At 45.1% G+C, this 26,925-nt stretch overlaps 2 protein-coding genes and 1 non-coding gene across 5 annotated transcripts in view; 2 read left to right on the top strand and 1 right to left on the bottom strand.

The window, feature by feature from the left end:
- Nucleotides 1-26,925, bottom strand: part of LOC108614174 (SEC14-like protein 2) — an 88,661-nt gene that overhangs the window by 21,879 nt on the left and 39,857 nt on the right. Inside the window, exon 3 of the mRNA XM_089468536.1 lies at nt 2,030-2,863. Within this exon, the coding sequence (XP_089324662.1) occupies nt 2,030-2,047 (18 nt within the window). The 5' untranslated portion in view covers nt 2,048-2,863. The remainder of the gene's footprint in view (nt 1-2,029; nt 2,864-26,925) is intronic.
- On the top strand, nt 5,615-23,601 carry ru (roughoid). Of its 3 annotated transcripts, XM_089468539.1 has the most exons (5): nt 5,615-6,138; nt 14,969-15,461; nt 20,608-20,970; nt 22,355-22,742; nt 22,798-23,601. In XM_089468539.1, exons 3-5 carry the CDS (start codon nt 20,731-20,733, stop codon nt 23,115-23,117), a joined length of 948 nt encoding a protein of 315 aa, XP_089324665.1. In that variant the 5' UTR covers nt 5,615-6,138; nt 14,969-15,461; nt 20,608-20,730; the 3' UTR covers nt 23,118-23,601. The 3 variants fall into 3 exon arrangements, with proteins under 3 accessions (XP_089324665.1, XP_017863635.1, XP_017863636.1); XM_018008146.2 differs by lacking the exon at nt 14,969-15,461 and having other exon boundaries at nt 5,687-6,138; XM_018008147.2 differs by lacking the exon at nt 14,969-15,461 and having other exon boundaries at nt 5,698-6,138; nt 22,358-22,742.
- On the top strand, nt 15,905-15,976 carry TRNAE-CUC (transfer RNA glutamic acid (anticodon CUC)). The gene has a single exon. It is a non-coding gene; the product is annotated as a tRNA-Glu (tRNA).

Here is a 26,925-nt window from a genome sequence, read left to right as displayed (position 1 = left end):
GCTTGGCGGCACTCTAATTTTTATTGGGGCTTCTTGATCCCGCGCTCTGAACCCTAACACTCGGCTCTAATGTATGTAAATTTTTTATGAATTGCTCGCCGCGTGCATTTTCCGCTTGGAGTTTTCCTCGACTCACGAGTTTTCCTTTTTACTTATTTTTATTTTTTATTTTGGTACGCGCCATTAGCATAAGTTGTTGTTTGTTTGTTGTTGTTGTTGTTCGACAAGTGACTCTGGCAGTTGTTGCTGTTGTTGTTGTTGCTGCTTTCCTTTTGTAGTCTCTGTGTTTTATCTAGAAGTCGACGCAGATTACGCTAAGTATGTTTGGAAAGTGAACTACTCGGCACTTTGAAGTGGCGTCCGCCTCGATCCGGCTGCGATTTGTTGCAGGTGCATTTCCAAATGCTGGGAAATCGAAAATCGTATTTTATTGGAAAAGCGAAAGAGATGAGAGCTCGCATTAAATTGAGAACTTTATAGGGCCGCTGCCCTGCAGCCGGGCTAAACAAAACAGAAGGTGCCAACAGAGCGACGGCGACTTTCATAAGCCGCTTAGCAGCGATTCGCATGCCACAGAGCCTGGAGGAGGGGAGGAGCAGGAGGGGGCAGGTTTGCGAGATAAGCGTAATGAATAGTCAGCTGTCTCTCTTTGACTGTCTCTGTCACTCTCCCTCCCTATTTTTCTCAAACATAACAATCGAGTGTGTGTGGCACTGACCCGAGGCACCGCAAAGTTTCCCACAAATTAATCAGGCCTGTGGCAGGGGCAGAGCAGGGGCAGCGACTGCAGTTGCGGCTCATTAGCGCCGTCGTGCTGGCCATTAGGACGGATTCTAACCCTTATTAATGGTTTCGCTATGTGGCTTAATGACGCAAGGACTCTGATCGTGCCTCCGACTCAAACTTGCCTCGCTGCCGCAGCAGGTAGCAGCTCGCCGCTCTCGCTTGCCACTTGCCACTTCCAATCACAGCGAAGGCAACGCGACTCAAAACGGGTTTCGTAACTCGAGCGCTTGGTCAGCTGCTGCTGCCGCCATTGCGTTGATCTTGGCCAAGCAGGCCACGCCCACGGGCCAGCATCTTGCGGCCATTTGATCAAAGATGAGTCCGAGTGAAAGAGACAGAGCGAGCTGAGTGTGGCAAGCAGCTTGGGACAGAGATATATGAGATATATCAAGTGCAGCTCACGCTGAGGCCGAAAGCCAGAACGCTTCGCTGCATTCGCGCTGACACCTTGGACTCCTGCTGGCAGCTGGCGTTCAGGTGTGCACAAGCGTGTCTCTGCCCCACTGTTGCCAGTTGCAGCACACACACACACACACACACACATGCATAGATTCTTTGGGCTGTGGGGCAGCCAAAACTGAAGGACAAACTATTTTCATACAATTAGGCAAAGGCCCAACTCAACTCGACTCAACTCAAATATGAACTCCACTTGGCAAAACTTGCCAGCAAACTTTGACTGGACAGAGAGAGAGAGAGAGAGAGAGAGAGAGAGAGAGAGAGAGAGAGAGAGAGAGGGGTGAGGGAGAGAGAGAGAGCACTTTGGCATTTTGTAACATTTCACTAAGAAGGGTGGGCGTGGCGGCGTGGCAAGGCTCCTTGCATGCAGTTTCAATCTTATGCAAATATTTTGGATAAGCCGGGCCCAAACGGCACCGGCAAAGTGTGAGGTCTATTGTGAGTGTGTGTCGGTGTGTGTGGAGCTGTACTGGTTTTAAATTGAGCCTGGGGCTTCTGTGTGCATGTGCGTGTGCTTGGCTCCCAAACGTTTTATGACTGAAATATAAACTCTAATGGATTTCATTTTGAATGGTTTACATTGAATTACTCTGCCAGAGGCCAGAGAAAAGCAGAGCGAGATGCTAGATTAAAAGAGCTCTAGGCCACTTTTATTGAATAGCCAGCTGAGCTCTCCAAATGGCTGTAACTAGATTTCTTCGAGCGTCCAATAGGATTTTGTGACAATAAATATAAGGAAAATGCCTGCGTGAGTAGGTCTATTGATTCAATTATACAAACATACCTTAAGTTGATTACACATCTTCAATTGTCAGTTTTATATACCTCAAACGGAAAGTACTCTTTAGCATAAACAGTTGGAGTAGGTATTTAGCTCTTTGCAGTCGGTTCTCAATTTAGTGCGATCACGAAATTCCATCAAACATCAGCAAACATAAATCTCTTCTACGCAACCTGTGTGCGCTCTCTCTCTGCTACTCGTCGCCTGTCGCTCTTATACGCAACATGTTCGCTGGCTTGTGGCTCGAGCTCGAACAGCTGTTCGCTGCTGCGACGTATAAGAGCTCGCTGCCAACATGTTCGCACATGTGTTGTGTTTGACAGCGAGCGTGAGAGAGAGGGAGCTGTCGCTCTCTTTGTATTATTTGTTGTATTATTGTGATTAGTTGTGCCTTGTCTTTGTCTGGCCACTTTGTTGACCAAGTTAGCACAGAGGGCCAATTTGCTGACGACTGCAACGGTTCCACTGTGCGCAGCACACTGGGGCCTGGCGCAGGCATTGTTATGCGCCAAGCGTCGCATTCTTTGGTTCTTGTGGCTCTTTTAGCCGCTTCCTTTAGGCTCGCGTCTGTCTGAGTGGTGAGTGTGAGAGTGCATGTGTGTGTCGGATTTCTCAATAAAACTTACAGCACTTTCCGTTTTTCGTGCCACCACAGTCCGCAGTCGCCGTTGCCGTCGCTGCTTTGTATGCCCAACGTGCAGCGGCGTCTGGCGACGAATCGCACATTGACATTGGCGATATTTGCAGCTGTGTCCTGCCGCTGTCGCTGCCTCTGCTGCTGCAGCGTGTGCTGCACTATTGTCGCGGTCTTGGCTGTGGTCGTGGTTGTCGGCTACACTGCAAGAAAGAGAAGAGAGAGAGAGAAAGATGTTTCAAATTGGAAAAAAAAGAGTTTACAATGAGATAGAATTTAAAATTAATTTGCAATAATATGAAAAGCTAAATCTTGCTGTAAGCTAAAGCACTTTTTCTTAAAAGATTGCTCAAGAGGCTTAAACATATTCCAGCTGCAGTCTTAAATCTTCACTTCACTCTTACCTCAAAATGTTTTGCATTTAGTCAGCAGCTCAGCCAAAGTACTTGGCTCTTTCTTCAAGTGTGCTCTCTCTCTCTCTCACGCACGCAGTGAGCGGAAGCAGCTAGCGCTCAAGGGAAGCTTCCATAATTATTCTAAGCTGAAGCGCTGCGCCCACCAAAAAAAAAAAAAAGAAATAACAAAAACAACAAAAAAAGGAAGCGTAATTTGAGTCATGCGGCATGTGGCAGGGACGCAGTTTAGCTGAACATGCGGCAGGTGAGCGATGCGGCCAACCAGTTTTTCTTCCTCTTCTTCGTTTTCGGTTGCTGCAAATCCTTGCACAATTCCCGTTTGGCAGCCTTTCCTGCAGGATATGCGGCAAATTGTGGCACAGTTACTTTTGCCCAGCCGTCGCCTGTTGTTGTTGGCCCGTTGTGGCACGAGCAGGCAGCAGCAGCAACAACAATAACAACAACCAGCAGCTCACAGCTCGTATCTCATTTCGGTTTCGCCTCTATCTTTGCATCTTGTATCTTTGTATCTCGTGGATCTTTGTATCTTGTATCTGCTGCAAACTTTTGCTGCTGCTGTTGTTGTTGTTGTTGTTGTTGTTGTGGCTGCTGTTGTTGTTGGCGTGTCGCACATCTGTTTTGATTTGCAAGCCGCAGACGTCTGCCTCGGCCACACCTGTCCCCTCACCATCCCACTCCCCCTCCGCCTCTCCACTCCACCCACAGTCTGCGCCGTCCGCACGTAATCACTTTTTATTGGATTCTTTTATGTTGCGGATATTTTGTGCGTCAAAATCGTCTAATCGCCAGCCACGCCCCCTCCCCCCTCTGGGGCATAAACGCTTTTGGCTTTTCGCTTTTTATTATCGCTTTTTTCTCTCGCTTTTTTCTTTTCTTTTCTTTTCTTTTCGATTTTGGTTGGCGAGTGCAAAAGTAAGAGTAAAAAACAAACTTTGTTAATTGTCTTTGGTGTAAAATACTTTTGTAAGCAACTGTTTGTGAGAGTGCTTGAGAAAATTATGCGCATAGTCTTTGTTCATTTGTGATAAGTTTACAACAATTTGTATATAATTTAGCTGTATAATTGAGTTTGCAGAGAGATCGGTGATGGTAGTTTGAAGAGAGGTATATATATAATAAGAGAAATGTATATTATATAGTAATATAATTTGGTTTGCTACGCTAATATCGCGCAGTGTATGAATGAGGGAGAGAATATTTTCCAAACTATCAACAAATATTTGTTAATTTTAATTGAATTTTCTCCTTCACATCAATTTCTGTTACTTTTCCCCGTATATATACTTTCTATTATCGTCAATTTATATGTAATATTCAAATTTTGATTTATTTCAATTCCTTGTCCCAATCATTTATACAACTTTGAAACTCTTTCCACTGTCAAGCTGCATTCACGCTGCGCCTCGTCCTTTGACCTTTTCGACAAGAGCAGCGAACAGCGAAAAGTATCTATTAACATTTGGCTGCTTTGTATCTGGCAGATACTTCATGTGGGCTATCGGGCTGATTAAATCGAGGCGCCTTGTTAACACAAATCGCATATAATTCGATATGTTTCGCCTGCTGCCGAATGCCACAAGCGACAGCAGAGGCAACAGTAGAAAACAACATCAACTGATGCTGATGCTGATGCTGACAGCTGATGAGGGCCGCTGCAGTTGGAGGGGAAGGGCCTTCTCTCTCTCTCTCTCTCTGTCTCATTCATTGATGTTGTTTGCTGTTTTACAATAGATTTGATTTGAGATTCGAGTGCAGAATTAAGTGTCAGCTCTAGGTAGGGGCTGGGGCAGGGCCTGAGGCAGGAGGCGGGGGCCGAGTTTGTCGGAGTTTCCATTTGCTTATTAGCTAGATGAGGGATGACTGCCAAACCGCATTGCAAGAGAATCAAATTGAATTGAATTGAATTGAATTCAATTTCAATGATGGCGCTTATGTTGGCTAATTTTTCTCGGCTGCTCGCTGCCAGCTGCTCAAAGCGCGAGCCTGGGAAAGCATCGACAATTTTCCATTTTCCATTTCGAAAATCTGTTGATAATCGCGATAAATGTAGTTGTAGTTGTTGTTGTTGTTGTTGCTGCTGTTGCTGATTATTGTTATTAATCGTCAAATGAGCGACAAGCGGCTGACCCCAATGCATGAGGCTTAGAGGGTGTGTGTGTGTGTGTGTGTGTGGAGCAGTATGTGAGCGTTGCTAGAGGCAGCGTCAGCTGCAGGTCGCTGAGTAATGAGACTCGTTAATTGTGTGGCTGCTGCTGCTGCCGCTGCTCATCAGCTGGACGCAGCGAGTGCACCTGCCACCGAAACCGGCTCCTGGCTCGCTGCCTCCTGCTCCCTCTCTCCTCCTCGCTCTCTCTTCCTCACACACTCTTTGCATTTACCGTTGTATTGGCCAAAACAACCTGACAACATGGCAACGTGCTTCGAACCACATCGAACAAGTTCGTCAGCGGTCGCCCAAATGTAGGCGTGGTAGGGGTTGCAAGGCGAGCTTTTGGGTGGTTGCTCACTGCCTGACGGCCTGACTGGCTGACCGGCCGGCTAAAAAGGGGTGCAAGGCAACGGCAACAAAATAAAAGAAAAAAGAAGGAAAAAAACAGAAAACACTAACAAAGTGCGCTACCCTGAGCTACAGTCACTCCTGGCTAACGGCGCCCCCTGCACGCCACTCCGCGCCCCACGCCGCTTCGAGGCACATTGCGAATCTATAAAAGTATCGGAGCGCATAAAAAACGAGCTCAGTAGTGAACGGCACTTTGCAACGGGCAGCGGCTAACGGCTAAAGGCAAACGACTAACGGCAAACGGCGACGCTTAACGGCACCACAGCAAAGAAAAAGTCAAACGCAAGTTTAGCCGTAAAGGACACGCGGCCAGTGCTTCATGTGTCCAGGCAGCGGGCAATGAATCAAGCGAATCCCCCAGATACAAGATACATTCAGCGGCTCTAGCTGCGGCCATCCCCACATCGCTGCGATTGCCGTTAGCATCGGCATTAAGCAGTGCCAACTGTGTGCAGTCCGCAGTCGGCAGTCGGCAGTCGGCAGTAACTTGTCAGCATCATTGGTGAGTGTCAACACACACACATACGCAAACACACACACAGACACACGCATTTGAGCACACACAAATCCATCAGCTTAGAGCTCGCCTTTGTAGCTGCGTCGGCATTGAACAGCTGCGGACCCGAAAAATTACAGTTGTAGCTGTAAATTGATCCAGAGCTCACTGAGCGAAAAAGTTTGGTCGAAACTCAAGTTGGAGTGTGCTAAGGACTAGGCGGAATCATAAATTGATATATGATTAGTTTATGCATTGAAATTTGTGGAGTTAAAGTGTGAAGCAAGAAGAAGTAAATATCGAGTTGATGAAAATTGCAGTAGAATCAGAAAAACTCTGAAGGAAATCTGATCAAATGCAAAGTTTCTCGATGCAAATATTTTCATTTTGGCTAGAGGTTTGTTCTGAGTCGTACGAGTATTATATTATATTCAAAATTATTCACAATTGGTAAACTCTCATTTCTCTCTCTGCATTATGTGTGCAGTTCTATGTGGAAGCATGCCACAGCATGCTTTGCAGCTTACATCCTGTGCGACACATTGCGTATACGCAACGTAAACAGCGCAGCCTGTTTTTCTATGCTGTGTTTGCATTTGCGCCGCTCTGCTGCATTTCAGGGCTGCGTCTCGCTTGGGGTTTACTGCCAGCAGCCCCGAAAAGTGTCCGAGTCTGCGTCCGAGTGTGTGTGCTTTTTTATGAATGAGTCCAACTGGCTCGACCCGCGAGCCTCGATAAAATCTCAGGCACGCAGTTCATTTGGCTTCGATTCGTATTTATTTACTTATTGAATTATGAATGTGGGTTGTCGATCTAATTTCGTTTTAGTGCCGCGCCACGGCAGTTAAATACTCGTAGCTATTTTTGTATCTGTATCTCGTATCTTTATCTGTGCGGCCAAGTGCTACTTGGCCAATTTGTGGCTGCGCTTGCCATTTCCATTTCCATTTGCTGTTGATTCCGTTGCTCGAGTTCGATCTGGGTTTCTTTTTCTTTTTCTTTTGTTTCGTTTCATTCAACTCTTCTGGCAGCCTAAATTTAAATTCAAAAAGCTTTTGCCCGCACACACATCTCATTTCTGTGTGTAGGAAGGACCGGCGACTGCGACTGCGACTGCGACAGAGGCTGCTCCCTGCCTCCCCTCGGCTCCTCGGAATGGGGTTTGAATACCAATTTCTTGAATGGGATGCGTGGGCAGCGACACGCAGCAGCACGTAGCCAAAATCGTTGCAAGAGCTCGCAGATAAAATCACAGCTAGACGAGATCCTAGGCCAAGCCACCAAGCAATAATCATTCACAGCCAAATTATTGAAAGTGTAGAATTGAGAGGGTTGAATGATTAACTATTAATTATCATTAGAAGAGTCTTTATTTGTGTATGTATTATTATCGATATTAGTATTAGCTCTGCTCATATCTCAGTGTTGTTGCCTGACTTGTTCCCTCGTTTATACTTTCATCTCATATAGTTCCATTATTATTATTACGTAAGCCTCTCCCCTTTTATACACTTTGTACTCTTTGTAGTTGATTTCGGCATTGATGTTTGTCCAACAATTGATCAAAATAATGGAAAAAAAAAATAAATAAAAATGTATTCAACATAAGTATTTATGTTTTTGTTTTACTGTTTAATTTGTTTACATTTTGGTTTATTGATTTATTTATTCATTCACTAAAGTATTTTTTATTGACTTGCTGCCGTTTAACATTGTTGTTGCTGATGTTGTTATTGCTCTTGGTGTTGTTGTTGTTTGTGTTTTTTTCATTAAATTATTGTTTCATTCATTTACAAGGTTTAACTGCCTTGGTGGGCGTGTGCGGGGCGTAGGCGTGGCCAGCGCCTGGTCTTAACGCCGCTTTGTTCCCCCAGCAGTCTGCTAAAAGTGCATGCAAATTTTGCGTGCGACAGCAGCTGAGCTACAGCGGCAACAGCAACAGCTATAAAGCCATATATCATGCTTATAAGCACCCATGACATCAGAGCAAGAGCAAGAGCAGAGCAGACAACACCAGACCAGTTGGTAATGAAGGGGAGGCGGGGAGCTGAATGCCGTCGAGACGACACACGACGATGATCGACGCGTTGCCTTGAATTTCCACGGCCTGCCAAAGACTAGGCTAGGAGAGTGACAGAGAGCGAAAGAGAGAGGCGCGAGACCTGAAGCGATTATCTCTGGGGGCCTCAGTTGCTTATGCGAAAAAAACGCATAAAATTTCAAGCGTTTGCTACTTTTTTAAAAATTGTACGCACTGCATTTTCTTTATTTTTGTTGTAAAAATATAAATTTGTTTCTGTTTTTTTGTAATTATGTCAAGTTTGCTTTTTTTTGGTTGATTTTTTCTTACATTGAGGTGTGAAAAGAAAAACCCATTTCAAGTGCCAAAAAAAAAAAAAACAACTGGAACTAGAACTAGAACTAGAAGAGAGAGAGAGGGAGAGAGAGAGACCTGAGCTGACCCCTTTTAACTGATGTATATATATGTATAATAATATATATTTGGAAGAACTAGCGAAGCGCGTTAATTGCTTCTAACTTTAGGTCAACTAATTTGCATAGTTAAAGACCTTGAGAGACACTAAATGAAATGCCTTAAGCGTCGCTTAACAGCCGCTGCTTGCGCCCATGCGAGACATTGTTCCAGCCATTTGAGGAGCTAATAAATTAGGGCACTTTATGCTTAGGGAATTTCATAAATTCACCTTAAGCTCTTGCATAAGAGCAAAACGTCGCCGCCTGCGAGTCTGCGTCTGGCAAGAAACCAAAACAAAGCCAAATCAAAGTCAAACGAGAAGACGCTGAAGGAGAAGAGAAGCGTGAAAATATCAAATAGATAAAGAGACCCAAAGAGAAACGATGTGAAAAGTTGCAACACGAAAGAAACAAAAGAAGAAGAAGAAGAAGCCACAGCGACAGAAGAAGAAGTAGGCAGCAACAATGGCTCGGAAAATGTGGAAAATATGTCTTGGGAATCTTACGAAATGCAGTTTGCTTGAATTAGATAAAAGTTTAGGAAATGTTTATGCCAAAAGTGAAGCGAGAGCAGCCGCGGCACAGAACGCGGCAAATTTCTTTCCTTTTAACTTGCTTATCGCATCTGAGAGAGGGATATATATATATAGAGAGAGAGAGAGAAAGACAGAGAGAGGGGGGGAGAGAGGAGAAGGAAGAGCAGCTTGAGCGACTGCGGAAGTGCAGCACACGAAATAAATGTGGGTAAAAAAGGCAAAACAGGAAAAGTGTTTTCATTTCTGCTTTTTTTTTTTTTTGCAAGACAAATGTTTTTAGCAAATGCACTTGGCGAAAATATTGGCTCGAACTGGGTATGAAAGTTATTTTAATAATAATAACGGTAATTGTTTTATAAATATCAGAGCTCAATCAGAAATCTGAGGATTTACATATATGGGAAGACAATGCTTATAAGAAGTGAGGATATCCACTGCATTTTTTCGGCCAGTGTAGATACATTTGACTGCATGTTTTAGATGCACATGCTCAGCTAGGCTGCTAAAGCAAGACGACTTTGTTCGTTGTTGTCTGCACGTGAATATTTCACACAAAGCACAAAGCGAGCGGCAAATTACGACACCCAAACGCCAGCGTCGACCTAGGCAGCGACTGCAGCAGCAGCAGCAGCAGGCAGCAATAGCAAGAATGCCTAACCAGCGCAATTTGCAAATGCGAAATGCGAACTGCGAGCTGCAAGTGCGAGCGAGTGAATCACAGGCGGCAACAACAATAGTTAAGAATGCGCCAAGGGAACTCCGCACACTCATCGCTTATCGCAATGCAGTGGCCCCTCCCATGCACAGCTCTGCCGCCCCCTTCCCTGCCCCACCCTTTTGCAGCATTCATTCATCGATAGCGCGGTGAAAATTTCGTGCGCGAGACCAAAAACAAAAGCGCAAACTCAAGAGGCGCGAGATAAACAAAGCACAAGAGCAAGCAAACAAACAAACAGACCGAGAGACAAGCATATACATAGATGCAGATGCAGATGCAGATGCAGATGCAATTGCAATTGCATCTAAGTATCTGCGAGCTGCGTAGCTACGTGTGAAACGACACTAAACTGCATAGCTGAAATTCTTGAAGACAAACGCAAAGCGCAAAGTGCAAAGCGCGAAGCACAGAGCAGCTAGCAGCAAATTAGCAAAGCTGTCGAAAACTTTTTGAAAAGTGAAACGGAACCCAGACTCAGGGCCGACAATGTGTCTATCTCTCCCTCTCTCTCTGCATATACATATAGAGAGAATGTTGAACTGGCTGCTGACTCAGGCCCACGCATTGGCTCGCCACTGAAATCCGCATCCGACTTATCGACCCAAAAAAACAAGTTTTTCCCACGGCGTCAAATGCGGCGCGTGGGCAAAACCCCACAGATTGGAATCCAATTGGACATACGACTAGTCGAGTCCAATTCGAAGCCATTTGACGTCAGAGCTGTGACAAACTGTTGTAATAAACATGACACCTTGCCTCGCTCAGTTTATGCTTTATGAGTGCCAGCAGGTTGCAACTCCCTCCCGTCCGTCCCGTGAGTCGCTTTCTATTTGGCCAAGCATTATCTAATTTCATTCGGATCATAAGCCCATTCTCGTCATGTGATGAATTTTTTTGCTTGGAGTTGGAAGGTGATGGGACCAAAAGCCAAATCAAAGAACTGAATAATCATACAATAATCTATTAGCACTCTCAGCTCGGCTAATCAACTACATAACTCTATTAAATGTCATTTCAAATCGATGACAATCGGGTGTGCCGAACGCTGCCTGAGCGCCGAATGATTAGATACTCTATCGGAAGAAAATGAAAAGAATGAGAAGTATTTCAATAAGAATTCATTGGGTGTTCTATGGAACATGACATTAATCTGAAGTCTAATGTGAAGAAATGCGATTAGCAAAATGTGATAATAGCAGATTTGGCAAAAGAACGAAGAAGAGATATGCGTGAGTGAAAGAAGAAATGGGGGAGACAAAGAGCTAGAGAAAGTGAGGACTATTTTCGATCTATGATCTAATCAAATAGAATGCTAATCAGAAACTATTGTAGATTGAAACAAAGAGGGTGTCAAGGAGATTATAGCAGATTATCGAGCTACCCATCAAACTTCTTAGTTATAGGGTATCTCCAATGTTGCTTTGTTATATATATTTTTAGCTAATATTTGCATATCATATTTAGGTGGCTAAACATTTGTTTATATTTGCTTAGCATTAAATAACAATTATACTTTCTATACAAATAGACGGATTCCATATTCCATTAGCTCTGGCCACTTAAACTGGGCCATAAACCAGTTGGTAGCGATAAAAAAATTGGACCGGATCAAAAAGTGGTTGTAAATAGAGCGAAATATTTTTAATAAATGCCAAAATGTTGCCCCTTCTCGAAGAGTTATGTGATTTATTATCTATCTATCTCTCTCTCTCTCTCACACACTCTCTGGATATATATTTTCTATTATCCAGCGATTATTCAAAACTGAAAATGCAAAATGTAAAATGTGCAAAGAAATTGGATGTTTGTGCAAATATGCGAAATGCAAAGAAATATTTTGGCAATTAAAAGCGACATGCGACTGAAACGCAACATGCAACAATTTTATTTATACTTCTAGTTCTATTTCGCGCTTGGCCACAGCAACAAATGTTTTTACAACCAATTTTAACAACAGCTATAAAAAATTCATACAAAACAATAAAAAAAATTTAAATATTTTATAAGCGAGACAGAAATAGAGAGAGGAGAGAGAGACAGTGGGTGTGTGTTTATATGTTATGTTGTAGTAGGTGCAGGTGCCATGCCCAATTTTTGGGTATTTATAAAATTGACTTGGGTCATTTGCAAGTTATTTTAGATACGCATGGATATTGCAGCTCTGATTGTTACGAGTCGCGCGTTCATCAAATTTGCATTAGCAAATGAGCGCAGCAAAGAGAAAGACACAACGAGAAGAAGAAGAAGAAGAAGCAGAAGCAGAAAATAGTGTTTCACAGTTAACTCAATTAACTTATAAAATGTAAACTATGCGAGCCCCAACACCAGCAACAGCCACAACAACAACAACAACAACAACAGCAACAAGAGCTCGACTAAGCTAAACGGCAACGGTGATTAACTCTTGGCCACAGCAATCCACAGTGAAGCTTTCCATATATGTAGATGCGTGCCTTGAGATACAGATACAGACGGAGATATAGATACAGATATTTACGTGAACGTATCTACAAGCTACAAGTTACGCTTTGCAGACTCGCGCAGTCAGCTGAGCGCGAATAATTACCACGCCAAGTCTTTGGCGCAGACGAAGAGCAGGAGGGGGAGACGCTGCAGGGGAAGGGGGCAGGTGCAGTGCTAGGGCCAGTTGAGGCGGCTTAGTCAAAGCGTTGACTAAAAATAGTTAGCCCAGTGAATGGGCATCGAGCTGCCGGCCCGGCCCGACCCGGCCCCACTGGCCAAGCCAAGTTGGGTGGCTCCAGCGCCAGCGTTGCTAATGTGCTTTGGCAAAAATGTGATAATCGAACGACGGCAACGGCCAGCGATATCGGTTCAATGTGCGAGCCGTGGCTGAGATACAAATACACACACACACACACACACACATTTAGCAGCTATTGAACCCATTAATGAACCCATTTGCTTTTCTAAGCCAACAATTTTCCCAGCAAATGAAAGTCGCAGCAAAATGAACGCCCAATTGCCAATTGGCTCGTTGATCTTGGCTCAGGCCGGAGAGGCTTTCTATGGGTGTAGAAAAGATCTTGTTTAGGCTGTAAAAGCAAGTCAGACTCCTCTTTAAGTTGTGTGGTTTTTCGTTATATCAGATCAGTCTAGTCAAGCCTAGGCAAATAGCTTTCCGGGCATCTATCAGTTGGGGCTCAACTGAAATTTCAGCCTGAACTTTTACCCACAAATAATTCACGCATTCCAGCGCTCGGTCGCACTTGTTTAACTAGCTCTGTTCCCTGGTCCCCTAAGCTTTTCCTGCTCCCATCTGCTTAGCCTCGAGTCTTGTCCCTTGTTCTTTTGAGGGCAGACAAAAGCCTTTTCATGCCATTTTCATTTCCATTACCGTGCGAATTGTTCTAGCTGCTTGCATTTTCCCTCATTCCACATTTTCTTGTTGTTTTCTTTAACATTCTTCACTTGCTGTTGTTGTTCTTCATAGTAGGCTCTGCTTTGAACCGACCTGGTCGCATAATTGCCTTTTGATGTTGATTCTGCTGTTGGTCAGCCTCACATTTGCCGCCTGCCCCGCAGCTCGAGCCCGGCCTCTGCGACTGGCCGCTGCGCACTTCGAGTCAAACATGAATTGTTATGATTTACAATGAGAAAAACTATGAATTAATTATTCATGGCGCTCTGCAGGAACCAACCAACTGCCGCCCGCCTCCTGCTCGCGCTTAACTCGCAGTTTCCTCATTGCGTGGCTTCCGTCGCATGCTTCCTAAAATGCCCCATGTGAGCGGGAGCGAGAGGGGAGAGGCTTGCACTTATAGACCAATTAGCTAACGGAACTACGTGCAAATCGTTGCATCTTGTTAACCGTTCGATGCCAACTCATCTGAGATACTTTTGCATCTGCATCTGCTGCTTCTCCTGCTGCTGCTGCTGGTGCTTGTGGCTGCTTGGAAAGCGGGTTAATTGATGGCTTTTGCTTTAAATTGCCACGCTCGACAATCAGCGGCAATTGGCGCACATTCGCTGGCCTGGCTGCCTCGGCTGCATCGGCTGCTGGCCTAGGCGCGCTGCAAACGTATCTGTCAATCAGCGTATCTGTATCTGCAGCTGTGCATCTGTATCTGTGCATTTGTATCTTTTGCATGCAGTCGCGTTTTGAAGTTAATTATCAAGTTCATGTTCGTGCCGCAATTTCCTAAGCTTTATTAGATCAGTCCAGAGAAATTTCATATAATCCAGTTTGCGAGCACTTGCCCAGCAGCCGAGGCAGCCCATAAATCAACTGTGCCCACCAGATCAACTCGATTTCAGTGCCATCTGCGTGCCATGCAACAGACCCAGAATCTAGTCCAACACGTAGTCCTCTATGCTGGATCTGTTATACATATGTTAATTACATAGCATATACATATCTATTTATGTATATACATATATATATTATATGTGCGCTCATTAATCGTTTGCGTGCTAAATTTATTGATATGTCAAAACGGCCCTCTATAGTCGACCCACACTCAATGGATTTTTCCCCTTGGGGCAAGTTGTTGACCTGCCTAGTTTAAATACAAAGTCTATCAAAGTTTTATGGGGTGGACCTAGTCGGATACTCCCTACAAGAACACTCTTACTCGTTTATTCTTAGCTGAATAATTAAATGGAAGTCTTTTACTATTTCATCAGTAGATTGAAATTGAAGTGCTTTCCGGTCAGCTCTTTCGCTCAGTGTACATACATTCTGATCTGTTGCTATCTCTTCCGACTATTTCGTCACATACATATATATTTATATGTATATAGTTACAATTTTTAGAGTGCTGCCATCGATTTATGGCATAATCGAAATGTTTAGTTTTAATTCAACCGAAAGTTCCATTTGCATTTCCCCTGCAGCCAAGCCACTGCCACGCCCCGCCGCTCTACCGCCCCACTCAGCCGTTTTCTATCTGATGTTGCGTGATTCATTTTCATATTTGTTGTTATTTTGTTGTTGTTTTGCTATAAACATGATGTTTGTATTCTTTGGTGTTGTTTTATTTTCGTTTGGGTGTCGTTTTCTCATTTCATTTTATATATGTATATGTATATAAATATATCTGTTGTTTTCCCTATATATTTCCGTGTGAACTTCCGTTTTTGTTGGCAGCGACGGCGACAGCGCGAGAGGAGGACCAGCTGAGCTCTGCCTGGAAAAAAGGCAAAAGTTTGGAACGTGTTTGAAATATTGATAGCGAGTGCAGAGACCAGAGACCAGAGACCACAACAACAGCCAACACAAATACACTAAGCAATGCGGTGGTTGCAACAACAACAACAACAACAACAACAACAACAATCAAGAGTCTAGTAACACCTAGTGCTGTGCTTGCCTGACCAAATGCCCCCGCCTCTTCCTCCAGCTGCATTGCCCCTCTCTCTCTCTTTCCCTCACTCTCTGTCCCTTTCAGTCTGTTGCTTTTGGCGATTTTGCTTTGCTTTTTACACTGCTGCGGCAGTTTGGCTAGCTGCCGGCTGCCGGGCTGCCTGTCTGGTCGTCTGGTTGTCAGACAGTCGTCCCCCTTTTGCGCTGCCATTAGACAATAACTGGCAATAATCGTTGAACCGTAAAATAAACATGGATACGCGCTGCACTTGTTTAGGTAACACCAACTAACCAACTAACCAACCCGCCAACCAACCAACCACCAACAACAGCAACAGCAACAACAACAATCAGCGTCGCGTGGTCAGGTGTCGATGTCGCTTGTCTGTTGTGTCTTGTTGTTGCTGTTGTTGTTGTTGTTTCTGCCTCTGCTTCCACCTTCTGGGCTGGCAGTTATTATGTCTCGACAACTGCCCGCTGCCGGACGCTAACTGATTTGTGCATTGACGCGAAGTCGTAGAAATATTCAACATAAATACGTGTATTATTCGACTTGAGTTCGTTCTCTCTGTGCGCAGTTTTATGCTTTCTATCAAGCAGCTAACAGAGGCTATATTTACATTTTATATGAATCTTTAGATATTTTTAGCTTTTTATTGGACATTTACTTATTCGCCCAAGCTACTTGATCCTTCAGCTTTTGACAACTTTGGGCACAAGTCCCATATTGTCTAGTGGTTAGGATATCCGGCTCTCACCCGGAAGGCCCGGGTTCAATTCCCGGTATGGGAAAACTATTTTCTTTTCTATTTTAATGAAAGTTATTAATCAAGCTAGTCAGAGTGGGTTTAATCGATATTCGTGCCTAAGGACCTGACTATGGAAAACTTTTTGTTTACTTCTCTCCATTTTAAATTATTTAATGCTTCTAGTCAGCCAAAGATGACGACGCGGGTTCAATTCCCACAACGAATACTTTGATGTCATACAACTCTTTATTCATTAATAAATACACTTATTGGATAAGCGATTGCGAGCATTGATAGTCGTGCAAAGTCGTTCGAATCTTGATAGGAATATCTTAATAAGGCATTTAAAAAGAAGGATCCGAGCTACAACTGCGATACTTAAGGGCTAAGTTGGGGGGTCTCAATTCAATATCCAGAAGGGAACCTATGTGTTTCTATCGCATATAGGAAAAAACTCAGGCTCGATTTAAGGTGAACACGGAAATATTTTTAATTGGTCTCTTGCATTTTATTTACGACTTTAATTTTTACTATCAACTGCGGAGCCGCGGCACATTTGTGGACCGCTCGATTGCCTAATGTGGCCAATGGACGGATGGGCATCTGGTTCCGTTGCAAGTGCGAGTATCTGAGGTTCATCAAGAGCAAGAGCAAGAACAGCTTCTTTCGAAATCGCTGGCACAGATACAGAACTGGCAAGCGCTTTGCTTGGTTGTAGGTTAAGTTTAATGTCCAAAAATTTTACGGCTAGCCAACAAAGAAACAGAGGGAGAGAGAGAAAAGGTGGTTCGGGGAGGGCAGGCTGAGTAAAGGCTTGTGGCTGGGCAAGTGTTTCACACAGTAAACACAAGTTAATGAAATTAAAACGTAAGCAGCAGCAGGCAAACGCAATAAACACAAAAGAAATTACAATTAAATTGAAAGCAGGCAAAAGTCGAGATTTGAGTTGCTTTGCCCCCCGCACACACACACACACACACACTTCGTTTGCGAGACGTTGGCGTGGCATGCAACCTAAATGGAAATGAACTCGCGTGGGCCGCTGCAGTTGAGCCCCACTTCCTAAACCCCAGCTTGCCCCCCTCCCTCAGCTGCTTGGCTGGGGTCTCTATCGCGATGCTCCATTTGTGCCACAGCCGCTTCCCTCTCGCTCTCGCCCTCTCGTCCAGCTTCAGCGGCGCACTTGCTGCCCTCTCTCTCCCTCTCTCTCGCACTCCCCTTCTGTCGCATGACATGCGGCTTTTAATCGCATTCGTTTCAATTGCCGGAATTTTATTGTGAAATGAGCAAAGACTTTAGTCCCCCTCTCTCTCCCTCTCTCTCTCTCTCTCTCCTTCTCTCTTTGTGAATAGCTGGCCCTACCGCGCGACTTTCTTTGTGAAGCAAAGTGAAGTGCACAGTCAGTCAGCTCATCCCCTTAACAAACGAAAGCTCCAGCTCTGTTCCGCAGTTCGTTTCATAATTTTTTCCCCTAACGCTCGGCGTTACCCAACACTATTTTTTAATTGCGAACGCGAAAAGAAATAACTTGCAAATTTAATGTTAATGCTAATGTTATTGTTAATGTTAATGTTAATGCTGTCTCCCCGCACTCGCGCGAGTGTGTGTGTGTGTGTGTGGGCCATAAAAAGTGAAAACTGCCAGCGGCAGAAAAACTCAGTTTTCTTTCTCTTTGAGCCTCTCGCATATGCATGCATGTTTTTCTTTTCAATTATATAGTTTTTCTTAACAATTTTCTCGTCATTGTTGTTAATGTTTCCAGTTGCTGCTGCTGCAGTTGTTGTTGCAACTTTCATTGTGCTCACAACCAAGCAGCCGAGCAGCCAAGCAGCCACCCACCCACACAGCCAAGGTCGCTTCGAGTGCTGCCAACTTGCTTTTATTTTATTTCACATTTTTTATCTGCATTTTTTCTTCACTTTTCACAAGTTTCTCATAACTAACATTTAAGCCCAGTCATAATTATTAATGTGCACATTTCTCTTTCTCACTCTCACAACATTTCTTTGTTTAACTTGCCTCGCTTCCCTCGCTCGCCTCTTTCTCCCTCTCTCTCACTCTGTCGCTGGCCTTTGCAACTCCTCTTGCTTGGCTTACCCGCAGTGCTGGTAATTAAAATTTTATTTAACACATTTCACTTGAATACATCGTCCATCTCCCTTCCTCTTCTCCTTCTCTTTTGCAACTTATATTTTCTTTTCATCAAATATTTAAAAGGCATTCACATTTGCTGCACATGCAAAAACTTGTACTGAACTAACTTTCTTTCATATATGTCAAATACATATGACCAAACTTTTATGCAAGGCTAAATTCTGCAAAGCCATAACAGTTTAAGAAATGTTGATAAGAGCGCTGCAAGTGCTTAAGCATTCCACTACAAGCAATGTAAACTTGTGACCTATACAGAACAGAGAACTATAAAGAAGTCTAATCTTTACAAGAAGAGGGTGGGAATGAATAGAGGCTCCTCGTTTCAAGTCTCTCTACGAACGGTCAGGCAGATAGGCAATGCATAAAACCCATATACTCGTTTCACTTCAAATCAGAATTCAAGGTGCTATATTTATCCACATATTAAGTTATATGCAATATTATGACATATTAAATTTCTACCACGACTCCGCTTTAACATTTATTTATTAATCAGAAATATGATAAGGTCATGGAACTGTTTTTATTGGACAAGTTGGACTTATTTATTTATAAATTACAATTTAATTTAATTATGGTCAGTTTAGTTTTTTTCCATCGATAAATAATGAATAATAGTCGCTTTAATAAACTACCTATGGAAACAGTTGAAAATGTTCGTTGACTATTTTTTTCTGTAATCAATTTATTTATTTACCCATGAATCAATAAATTGAATATGGTAAAAAACTGTAAAGCACGCATATTTGATAAATACAAATGGAAATAATGCAAACACAACGCACACACACACATACACACACACACACAAACAGACTCGCACACACATAGCGAACCAACATTATGCAAATTAAATATTTGCTAATGCAAATACAAACACAAATACAAACTCAAAGCCGAATCAAGTGCTGCCGCAGTGGGGCGTGAAATCGGGGAGGGGGACTACTACGTGGCAGCCGAGGCAGTGTTAAGGAGGTCGTCCTGTGAGTCCGAATGCTTGCATAATCCACTCATACATACATACATACATACATATGCATACATTACACAGACACGCCAGAAAGTTCGATTCTTGGCACCGAGACGAGTCACGAGTCGATGCGAGACTCGAGTGTTGAGTCTCGAGTCTCGAGTCGCAGCCAGCTCACGTTTGAGTTGGTTCAAGGATATGTGCGTGTCCTGAATGGGCACAGCGGCGCATAACTTGCGTGCGAAGGCCACACAACACAAACAACACAAACAACAACAACGGCAACACAACAAAGAGCAACAAAGCTGAAAAGCTTACGAAACAAGAAATTATGTTTAAGGACATTAAGGACATGCCCACACCTGTCGATATTTGTACAGTTTTTGGCGTGCGTTCATTATTGTTAGCTCAGCTAAGTCGCCCTGTGCCCCCTTCCTCACCTGTGCGCTCTGGGCAACCGGTTTGTGGCATTGCATCCTGATCGAAGATGGGAAGCGCAGCATTTCCGTTTCGCAAAACTCGTTTGCCACAAAGTGTCCTGCCTCAGCTTGCCAGTTGGCCGAGGCGCCCCTCAGCTTACCGTTCGACATGTGTACTGCCCCTGCCCTTGCCCTTACCCCGACCGCTGTCCTCCTTGAACTTTTGTTTTGCCAGTGTAGCAAGCAGCTCCTAAAGGTAATCACCATTAAAACTCATTACCAAGGGCAACACGCCATGGCCAATACGACTCAGGACACTAAAGCTGCCCACAGACCGACTATAAACCGGCTTGGCCAGGACTGCGATTGCGATTGCGATTCCGATTGCGGCTACAGCTCGCAATCAGCAAAAACAAACTGAATTCCGCTGAAATACAAATGGAAACAGGCAACTGCAACAACTTCCAATTTGTATCCTTCTAGTTGCGGCAGGCAAACTTTATCTCTGTCTTGGCTTTATCAATGAACTAGTTTCTATCGATTTCCCATGCAATACGATAGAGATAAGCTCCTACCTGTACACTGTGCCCCATATCCTATACCCTATGCAAATGCGGTTACTTGTGCACTGATTTATGCATTAGAATATATATTTCGTACATTTCGTCTGGCAAGATGACTTGGCAAAAGGAAATATGTTTGGTATAGGTTCTCTTGAGTTCCATGGGGTTTCGTTCACTGGCCTCGGCCGTTCGCAGTCAGCAGCGGAAATAAATTTGTTTGTCGAAAAATGCGCTGTCTAGGCGAGAGAAATAAATTCCGACTATTTTATTGCCGTCTGGTGACATTACAAGCGATATTTCGAGGACTTCAGCAGTGCTAGGGGTGGGGGCACATTGAGTTGGCTGGCGCCAAATCAAGTCAAGAGAAATTGCGCTGCAGTTGTCGCAGCGGCCAGAAGGAAAGGAACGTGGAAATTGTTGGACAGACAACCTTGAGCTAATTTGGCTAGGCTCTTGCAATCTTACCTCCCTCTCTCTCTTTCTGACTCTTTGCAGTTCCCTCTCTCTCTCTCTTTCTCTGTCTTGCATGTGTGACTCACTCTCTCTTTGTTTCGGTGTCTCTTTGCAGGGGCCGACAGCGGGCCAGACGAAATTCCTCGCGCCGGCAACAACATGACAGCCGCTAAGTGGGGCACCGTCACAAGGCAGACGCCCCAAAAATAGACGCCGCAACGCCGGCAACACATCGGAAATGCTCCTCCCCTCCGCCACAGTGTTGCAGATGCCGCCATCCCAGCCATCCCAGCCACGCAGCAGCAGCAGCAGCACCGGCCTGGTGCTGGGCGTCTGTCTCGACCAGCTGATGCAGCAGCCCCCACTCAAGAGGTTGCCAGACAACGACAACACCGAGGCAGAGCCAGAGATACCGAAGCAGCCGCAGTCGGCAGCCAGGCAAGCGCCCTGCTTCATTGTGCTCGTCTCGCTGCTGGAGGTAGGTTGACCGGGCTGACCACTTCTAATGCAAATGCCCTAAGTGTCCCGACCCAAGGGTTGATTCGAAAAATGCCACCGGGTTGCCATGACGGCATGCCCAACACACACACGTCCACACACCCACAAGCCAAGACTCGCTTTGGGGGCTGGGGACTTAATTGCTGTCACAAGTGCAGCCAGATAGGGCAATAAATGGAAATCCCTTCGACATTAACTTGAAGCGGGTTCAGAGTGAGCGACTCTAGCAATTTGTTTCAGATACTTAAATCGAGGCAGCTCATATCAAACATTATTTAACTGCTGCTTGCACTCATTGAATCTGCTGCTTCTGCATCGATTACTTCTCTGCAGTTTCAATTTGCAGTGAACTAAGGCTACGAATTTCTCAAGTCTGCCAAAACTCAAACTAATTTCTGTCTACTGTCTTCTCTACTGTTTCACTGCATTCAAGAGCTGCACTAAATATGCTTATATGCCACGCTCTGTGACCTCTGACCCCGGGGCTGTTATGGCAGCTGTTGTTGCCTGGAGTGAGCCCTGGGCTTCAGCTTCTTGGGCTGCGTGCCCTTTATTCGGCCAACATCTCAAGTTATTGCCGCTGCCGCCGCCTGGGGTTGCTGCTCTACTGGATCCATGTGGGTGTCCCGGAGCCAAGCAATAATAGCTCTCCTGATCATATTTCAGCCCTCGATGGGTTGCGTGCCCAATCCGTTGCCCCATTCACTATTCGCCACTCCCCACTCTCGACTCTTCCCCATCCATTTGGCAGTTGCAATTCCATTTTTAATGCCACACTCGCACACACACACATTCACATATGTGAGTCGAGTTTTGTGGCACATAAATTGCCCGACTGGCCGCAAAGCGAGTGGCAAGCGGCATTTGCAAATGGCATTTGGCTTCCGGGCTGGGCAAGGATATATCAACAGAAACAGGAGACCAACATTTGGGGAGTGCGTGCGAAAATCCAAACACTTTTTGCGTCTGTATTGGTGTCTGGCCCTGCAGACTGGACGCCGCCTGCCGCAAGAAGCACACACGCACACACAGAGCGGGCAAGAGACAGAGAAGGAGACAGCAATAGAAAGAGAAAGAGCAACAGCGCCGGGGCATTTGGCGAGTGGCACATGAAGTTCGCCCTGGCATTGGCGACGTCTCGCCGCTGTCTGCTGCCAGTCTCGTTCGCCTCGGCTGCATCATGCAGAGCCCGAGGGTTGCTTTCGCCGGCGTTGGCTTTTCCTTTGCTTTGGCTTTTCCTGGCGCCGCGCAGGGTCGACATAAAAAATGGCTTTCATTGTGATGGCTTTATGGCTGTCAGCGTTGACTAGACTAAGCCCTTTACATCGAACCTTTAGGCAATTTCTTAATCAACTTCACTCCAGCAGATCCTTGTCTTTGTGTACGTCGGCGCTGCTCCGCCGGAGGATTCGTTGCTCATCTATCGACCGGATCGCCGTCTGCAGCTGTGGCGCTTCGTCTCCTACGCCTTGCTCCACGCCAGCTGGCTCCACCTGGGCATCAACGTACTCACCCAGCTGGTCTATGGCCTGCCGCTGGAGCTGCTCCATGGCTCGGGACGCACGGCTGTCATTTATTTGGCTGGCGTGCTGGCTGGATCCTTGGGCACCAGCGTTGTGGACTCCACGGTGTACCTGGTGGGCGCCAGTGGAGGGGTTTATGCTCTACTAGCTGCCCAGCTGGCCAATCTGCTGCTCAATTTCGGACAGATGCGTCAGGGCTTCGCACAGCTGTTTGCTGTCCTTATCTTTGGTGAGTTTCTGTCTCCTTGCCTAATCTCCGATTCAGCTCATTGAATCCTCCGCAGTCTCCTGCGACCTGGCCTACACGCTCTACTGCCGGCAGTTGCCTCTGACGGAGCTGACGCCCAACATCTCCGTCTCCTACATAGCCCACATGACGGGCGCCCTGGCGGGGCTCAGCGTCGGGCTCTGCCTGCTGCGACAGCTGGATGGGAGCCTGCGTCCACGTCTGCTGCGCTGGCTGGCCTTGGGCGTGTGGACCGCCTTCAGTGGCTTCGCCCTGGCCTTCAATCTGATCAACACAGTCACGGCCCAGCTGCTGGCCGAGGAGGAGGGCGAGGTGCTCAAACAGCATTTGCTGCACGATCTGGGCATGGAGCGCTGACAGCCACATCCAAAGACTGAGCCCAGTCAAGCCTCGAACTATACTCATATCCGAACAATAGACTAGTCATTAGCTCATAAGGCATTCCAGGACAACGTGCTCAAAAGAATATACACATCTAACATATATATATCTATATCTCTAAGAACTTGCCCCGACAAGTGCGCTCAAAGGCGAAAAGGAATCGAACGAATGCTAACAATTATCTTATGTAAATGCCAAAAAGGAGTTGGAGGAAGCAAACTCCCCATTGTTAATCGAGCGAGGCTCAATTCAGAGACTTCAAACTGTGCCGCTTAAGACAAGATCCTAGTGCTATGCATCCTATATATGTCAACTATACTTATCAGATTACTCATAGTAATACAAAGCAAGTATTTATCTAGCTGCGAATAAGTTTTAGCTAGGCTACAACTAACTAACATACAAACTCCATATGCAAATGAAAGTTTCAAAATAAATCAAAAATATATCTAAATCGAAATTTCAAGAGTTTTTATGTGGCTGGGGAATGATGTAATATCTATGTACATTGACTTCTGGGTTTAGGAATAAGTTTATATAAATAGAGATAATTTCAACTAGTTTCAACATTTCTCTGAATATTCCCATTTATACAAATTTAAAATACGCAAATGAGAATTTGTGGAAACATAAAACAAACATAAATATTTACAATAAATAATACACAGGAACTTATCCGCTTTATAGACTCGCTATATCGGATTTGAAATTATTTATAATTACCCGAGATATTTAGGGTCTATGTCAAAATTGATTGCAATGATTTTGAGAAATTCACGAATTGCAAAGATTAAAAAAAAAGTTCTTGGAAAACATCCGTAGAAAGTTTGCAGAATCATTCCCATAAGTGGAAAATGAGTGAGTAAGGTTAAGCTTAAAAGTGAACGAGAATATATTCAAGGGAATATATTTTATATTTTCCGACTAGTATAATGAGCATCTATCATTATACTCAAAGCCATTTAGGTCATTATTATATACCAATTATGGAAAGATAAAACACAATTCGACGTGATTATCGATCATCTAATAAGAACTCAAGCAAATCAGCTGCAAAATTTGACGACTGCATGACTTTTGACCAAGTACACTTTGCGTTCTGTTGGCCAATTTATGAGTTCAATATGAATGCATAAACATTCATGAGTGTCTGTGTGTGTGTGTTTGAGTGTGTGTGGTATTCAGCATGTGCCAGCGGTAACAACAGAAACAACAACAGCGAGAACAAAATGCAATTCACAATTGGCAAACGAAAAGTAAATAACAAACAAAAAATTAGCCGCTCGATTTTGTTTGTTGGCATTGCCTCATCGAGAATTGGCCTAATTAGGCACCAGGGCCTTAGCTCAATTCGAGGGGGCCAAAGAGGGGCTGGCAGGGTGTTGAGAGGTAGTCGCAGCGGTTGGCTTTTGTTTTGGCTTTCGGTTTCGTGTCGCAGTTTGCTAAGTCAAAACAAAACACTAAGAGAGAGTACTGAAACAGCGAATACCCTATAAAAGGAATAAGATTACCTCACTAGGTAGGGCGACATAAAGAGGGGTAAATGTGGTACTTGTCTTCTCCTTCTCGTATTTATATAAATTAAATTGTTTTGATACCAAATGCATATAACTTCCTGTCGCGCACTCGTAAAAATATTACAGGGTATTTAAGCACTGGCACCGAAATTGTAAACGCTTCTCTGACCGTATTTGCGCTGAAATTTAATAACTCGTTGCTGCAATTTGGTGGCGCATTCGATTTCTGCTGCTGCTGCAACAACAATATTAGCTACGCCCTCCACCGCCCACCCCTTCCGCCCACAAGAAGCAGCAGCAGCAGCTTTGACGAGACATTGATGGTTCAATCCCCAATCGACCCACCAGCAAGCGGAGCCAATTTAGCAAACTGAATGCGATTTTTATATGCAACCTGTGCAGCTCGCAGCTTGCAGCTTGCAACACACAGACCCAGAGGCAGAGTCAAAGGATCGAAGCGAATCGCATCGCATGGCATTGAATCGCATTGAATCGTATCGGATCGGATCGAATCAGTAGCTGGCTGGGCACGTTTAAATGCTCGTTAAGTCATCACCAGGTGAGCTGGTTCTGCTACGCTCGACAGCCACGACCAGTGGCGACATTTGACAACAAAATATTTGTGACATTAAATGCTGTGGCATCCACGTCCACAGCCACAGCCACAGCCACATCCATACACAAGCGCAGCCATGCCACAGCTTGGCTCATCCCCATTCTGGATTGCAACTGCAGCTACGTGCTCATTTCACTAATTTAATGAAGACCTTTGTGGTGGCGCGTCCTGGCCATTGTCTCGACATCGTCTTCAGATTGATGAGCTCGGTGTAGACCACATATGCCAGGGCCAACTCCCCTCCTCATGCCCGCTTCCCCCGCTGTCCGCTGCCCGCTGCCCGCTGCCCGCTGCCCGCTGCCCGCTGCCCGCTGCCTGATGCCTGCCGCCTTCCGCCTCTGCAGCTCCCTCTGATTGCTTTCACTGGCTGCTGCATCAATAATTTGTGTTCGCCGTTGAAAATAATTGACCAAGTTTGTCTGTTTGCGGTTCTGGGTAGCCAGACGAAAAGCGCTGTGGCATTTAATCTACTTGCAGCAGACCGAGCGACCGCGGATGACAACGACAACTGCAGCGGCGGCACCAGCTGCCAAATGACGACAAAAACAGCTAACAAAAATGCTACGAATCAGCATCGGAGTTGCTCTTGGCCCGGCTCTTAGTCTTCATCTTGGACTTGCTCTTCGTCTTGCACTTGGCTTTCATCTGGCGTCTCGTTTCGGCCACTTGGTATTGGACTTGGACTTGGACTCGCTGCACTTCGCGTAATTGAAATAATTTTAAGTGAAAAATCTGCATTCAAAAAATATTTCACAATGTGAGAGGCCAGCAAAAACCAAGCTGCTGCCTACAAAGGCAGGGATTGACTGACTAACAAATACCCTTTCCAACAAGATATTCTACTGAGAGACCAAGTAATTGAGTGGATGAAGCAGCAGAGTCTCTGAATACATTTAATGAATATTTATATAGCATTAAGTCCCTGTTAGCGTTGAGTATTTCTTAGCTCTACATTTCGAATTGAAGATTCGATGATTCTCTCCCATGTAAGTATCCCACATGCTACTCTCTGCTACTCAAATGCCCCAATCAACAGACGGCACTTTTATGGTCGGGGCACTGAAATTTACATGCGCAAATTTAAGCAGTCGCTGGGTGGACAAAAAATAAAGAGAGGAAGAGGGAAGAGAGAAGAAAAGAGTCAACAGTTTGCAGTTCGCAGTTGGCAGTTTGGCATCCGGGCTCATTTGGAGTCATCTTAATCCTTGGTATTAAGGCAAATTGCTGCGGCAGCTGCTCCTTGGCCCACCTCGCCCCCATCTCTTGTCCAAGCAATGAACTTTCAAGTTCAGAGGGGCTACGATCACCGATCGCCGATCAATGATCAACGATCACCGATCGTCAATCGTCGTTCGTCGATAGCCGAGCACCGTAATTTGCTTAATTCGACGCTCAGCCCAGGGTTTTGGGGGCTGGATCTGGGTCTGGAGCCACGTAATGGGCGCTCAGCACGCGGCTGCCACTCGTCAATTTGTTTGGTAGCCCTTTTTATGCTGCTGTCGCTGACGATCGACACGTTCTGGATGATCCTGGAGTGCTTCTTCAGCAGCCGCAGCAGCCGCAGCAGCGCTGCCTCAATTTGGGTTTTGACTCGCCCGCGGGCAAGGGCAACGCAAGTTAAGTTTTTATCACATGGCTGCACTTGCCGCAT

This window comes from Drosophila arizonae, chromosome 4 (assembly GCF_054131065.1).
Source record: "Drosophila arizonae isolate 15081-1271.41 chromosome 4, UAZ_ARI_1.0, whole genome shotgun sequence".
Classification (NCBI taxonomy): domain Eukaryota; kingdom Metazoa; phylum Arthropoda; class Insecta; order Diptera; family Drosophilidae; genus Drosophila; species Drosophila arizonae.
Note: the sequence above shows the minus strand (reverse complement) of the source record. Positions and strands in the feature narration are given on the sequence as shown.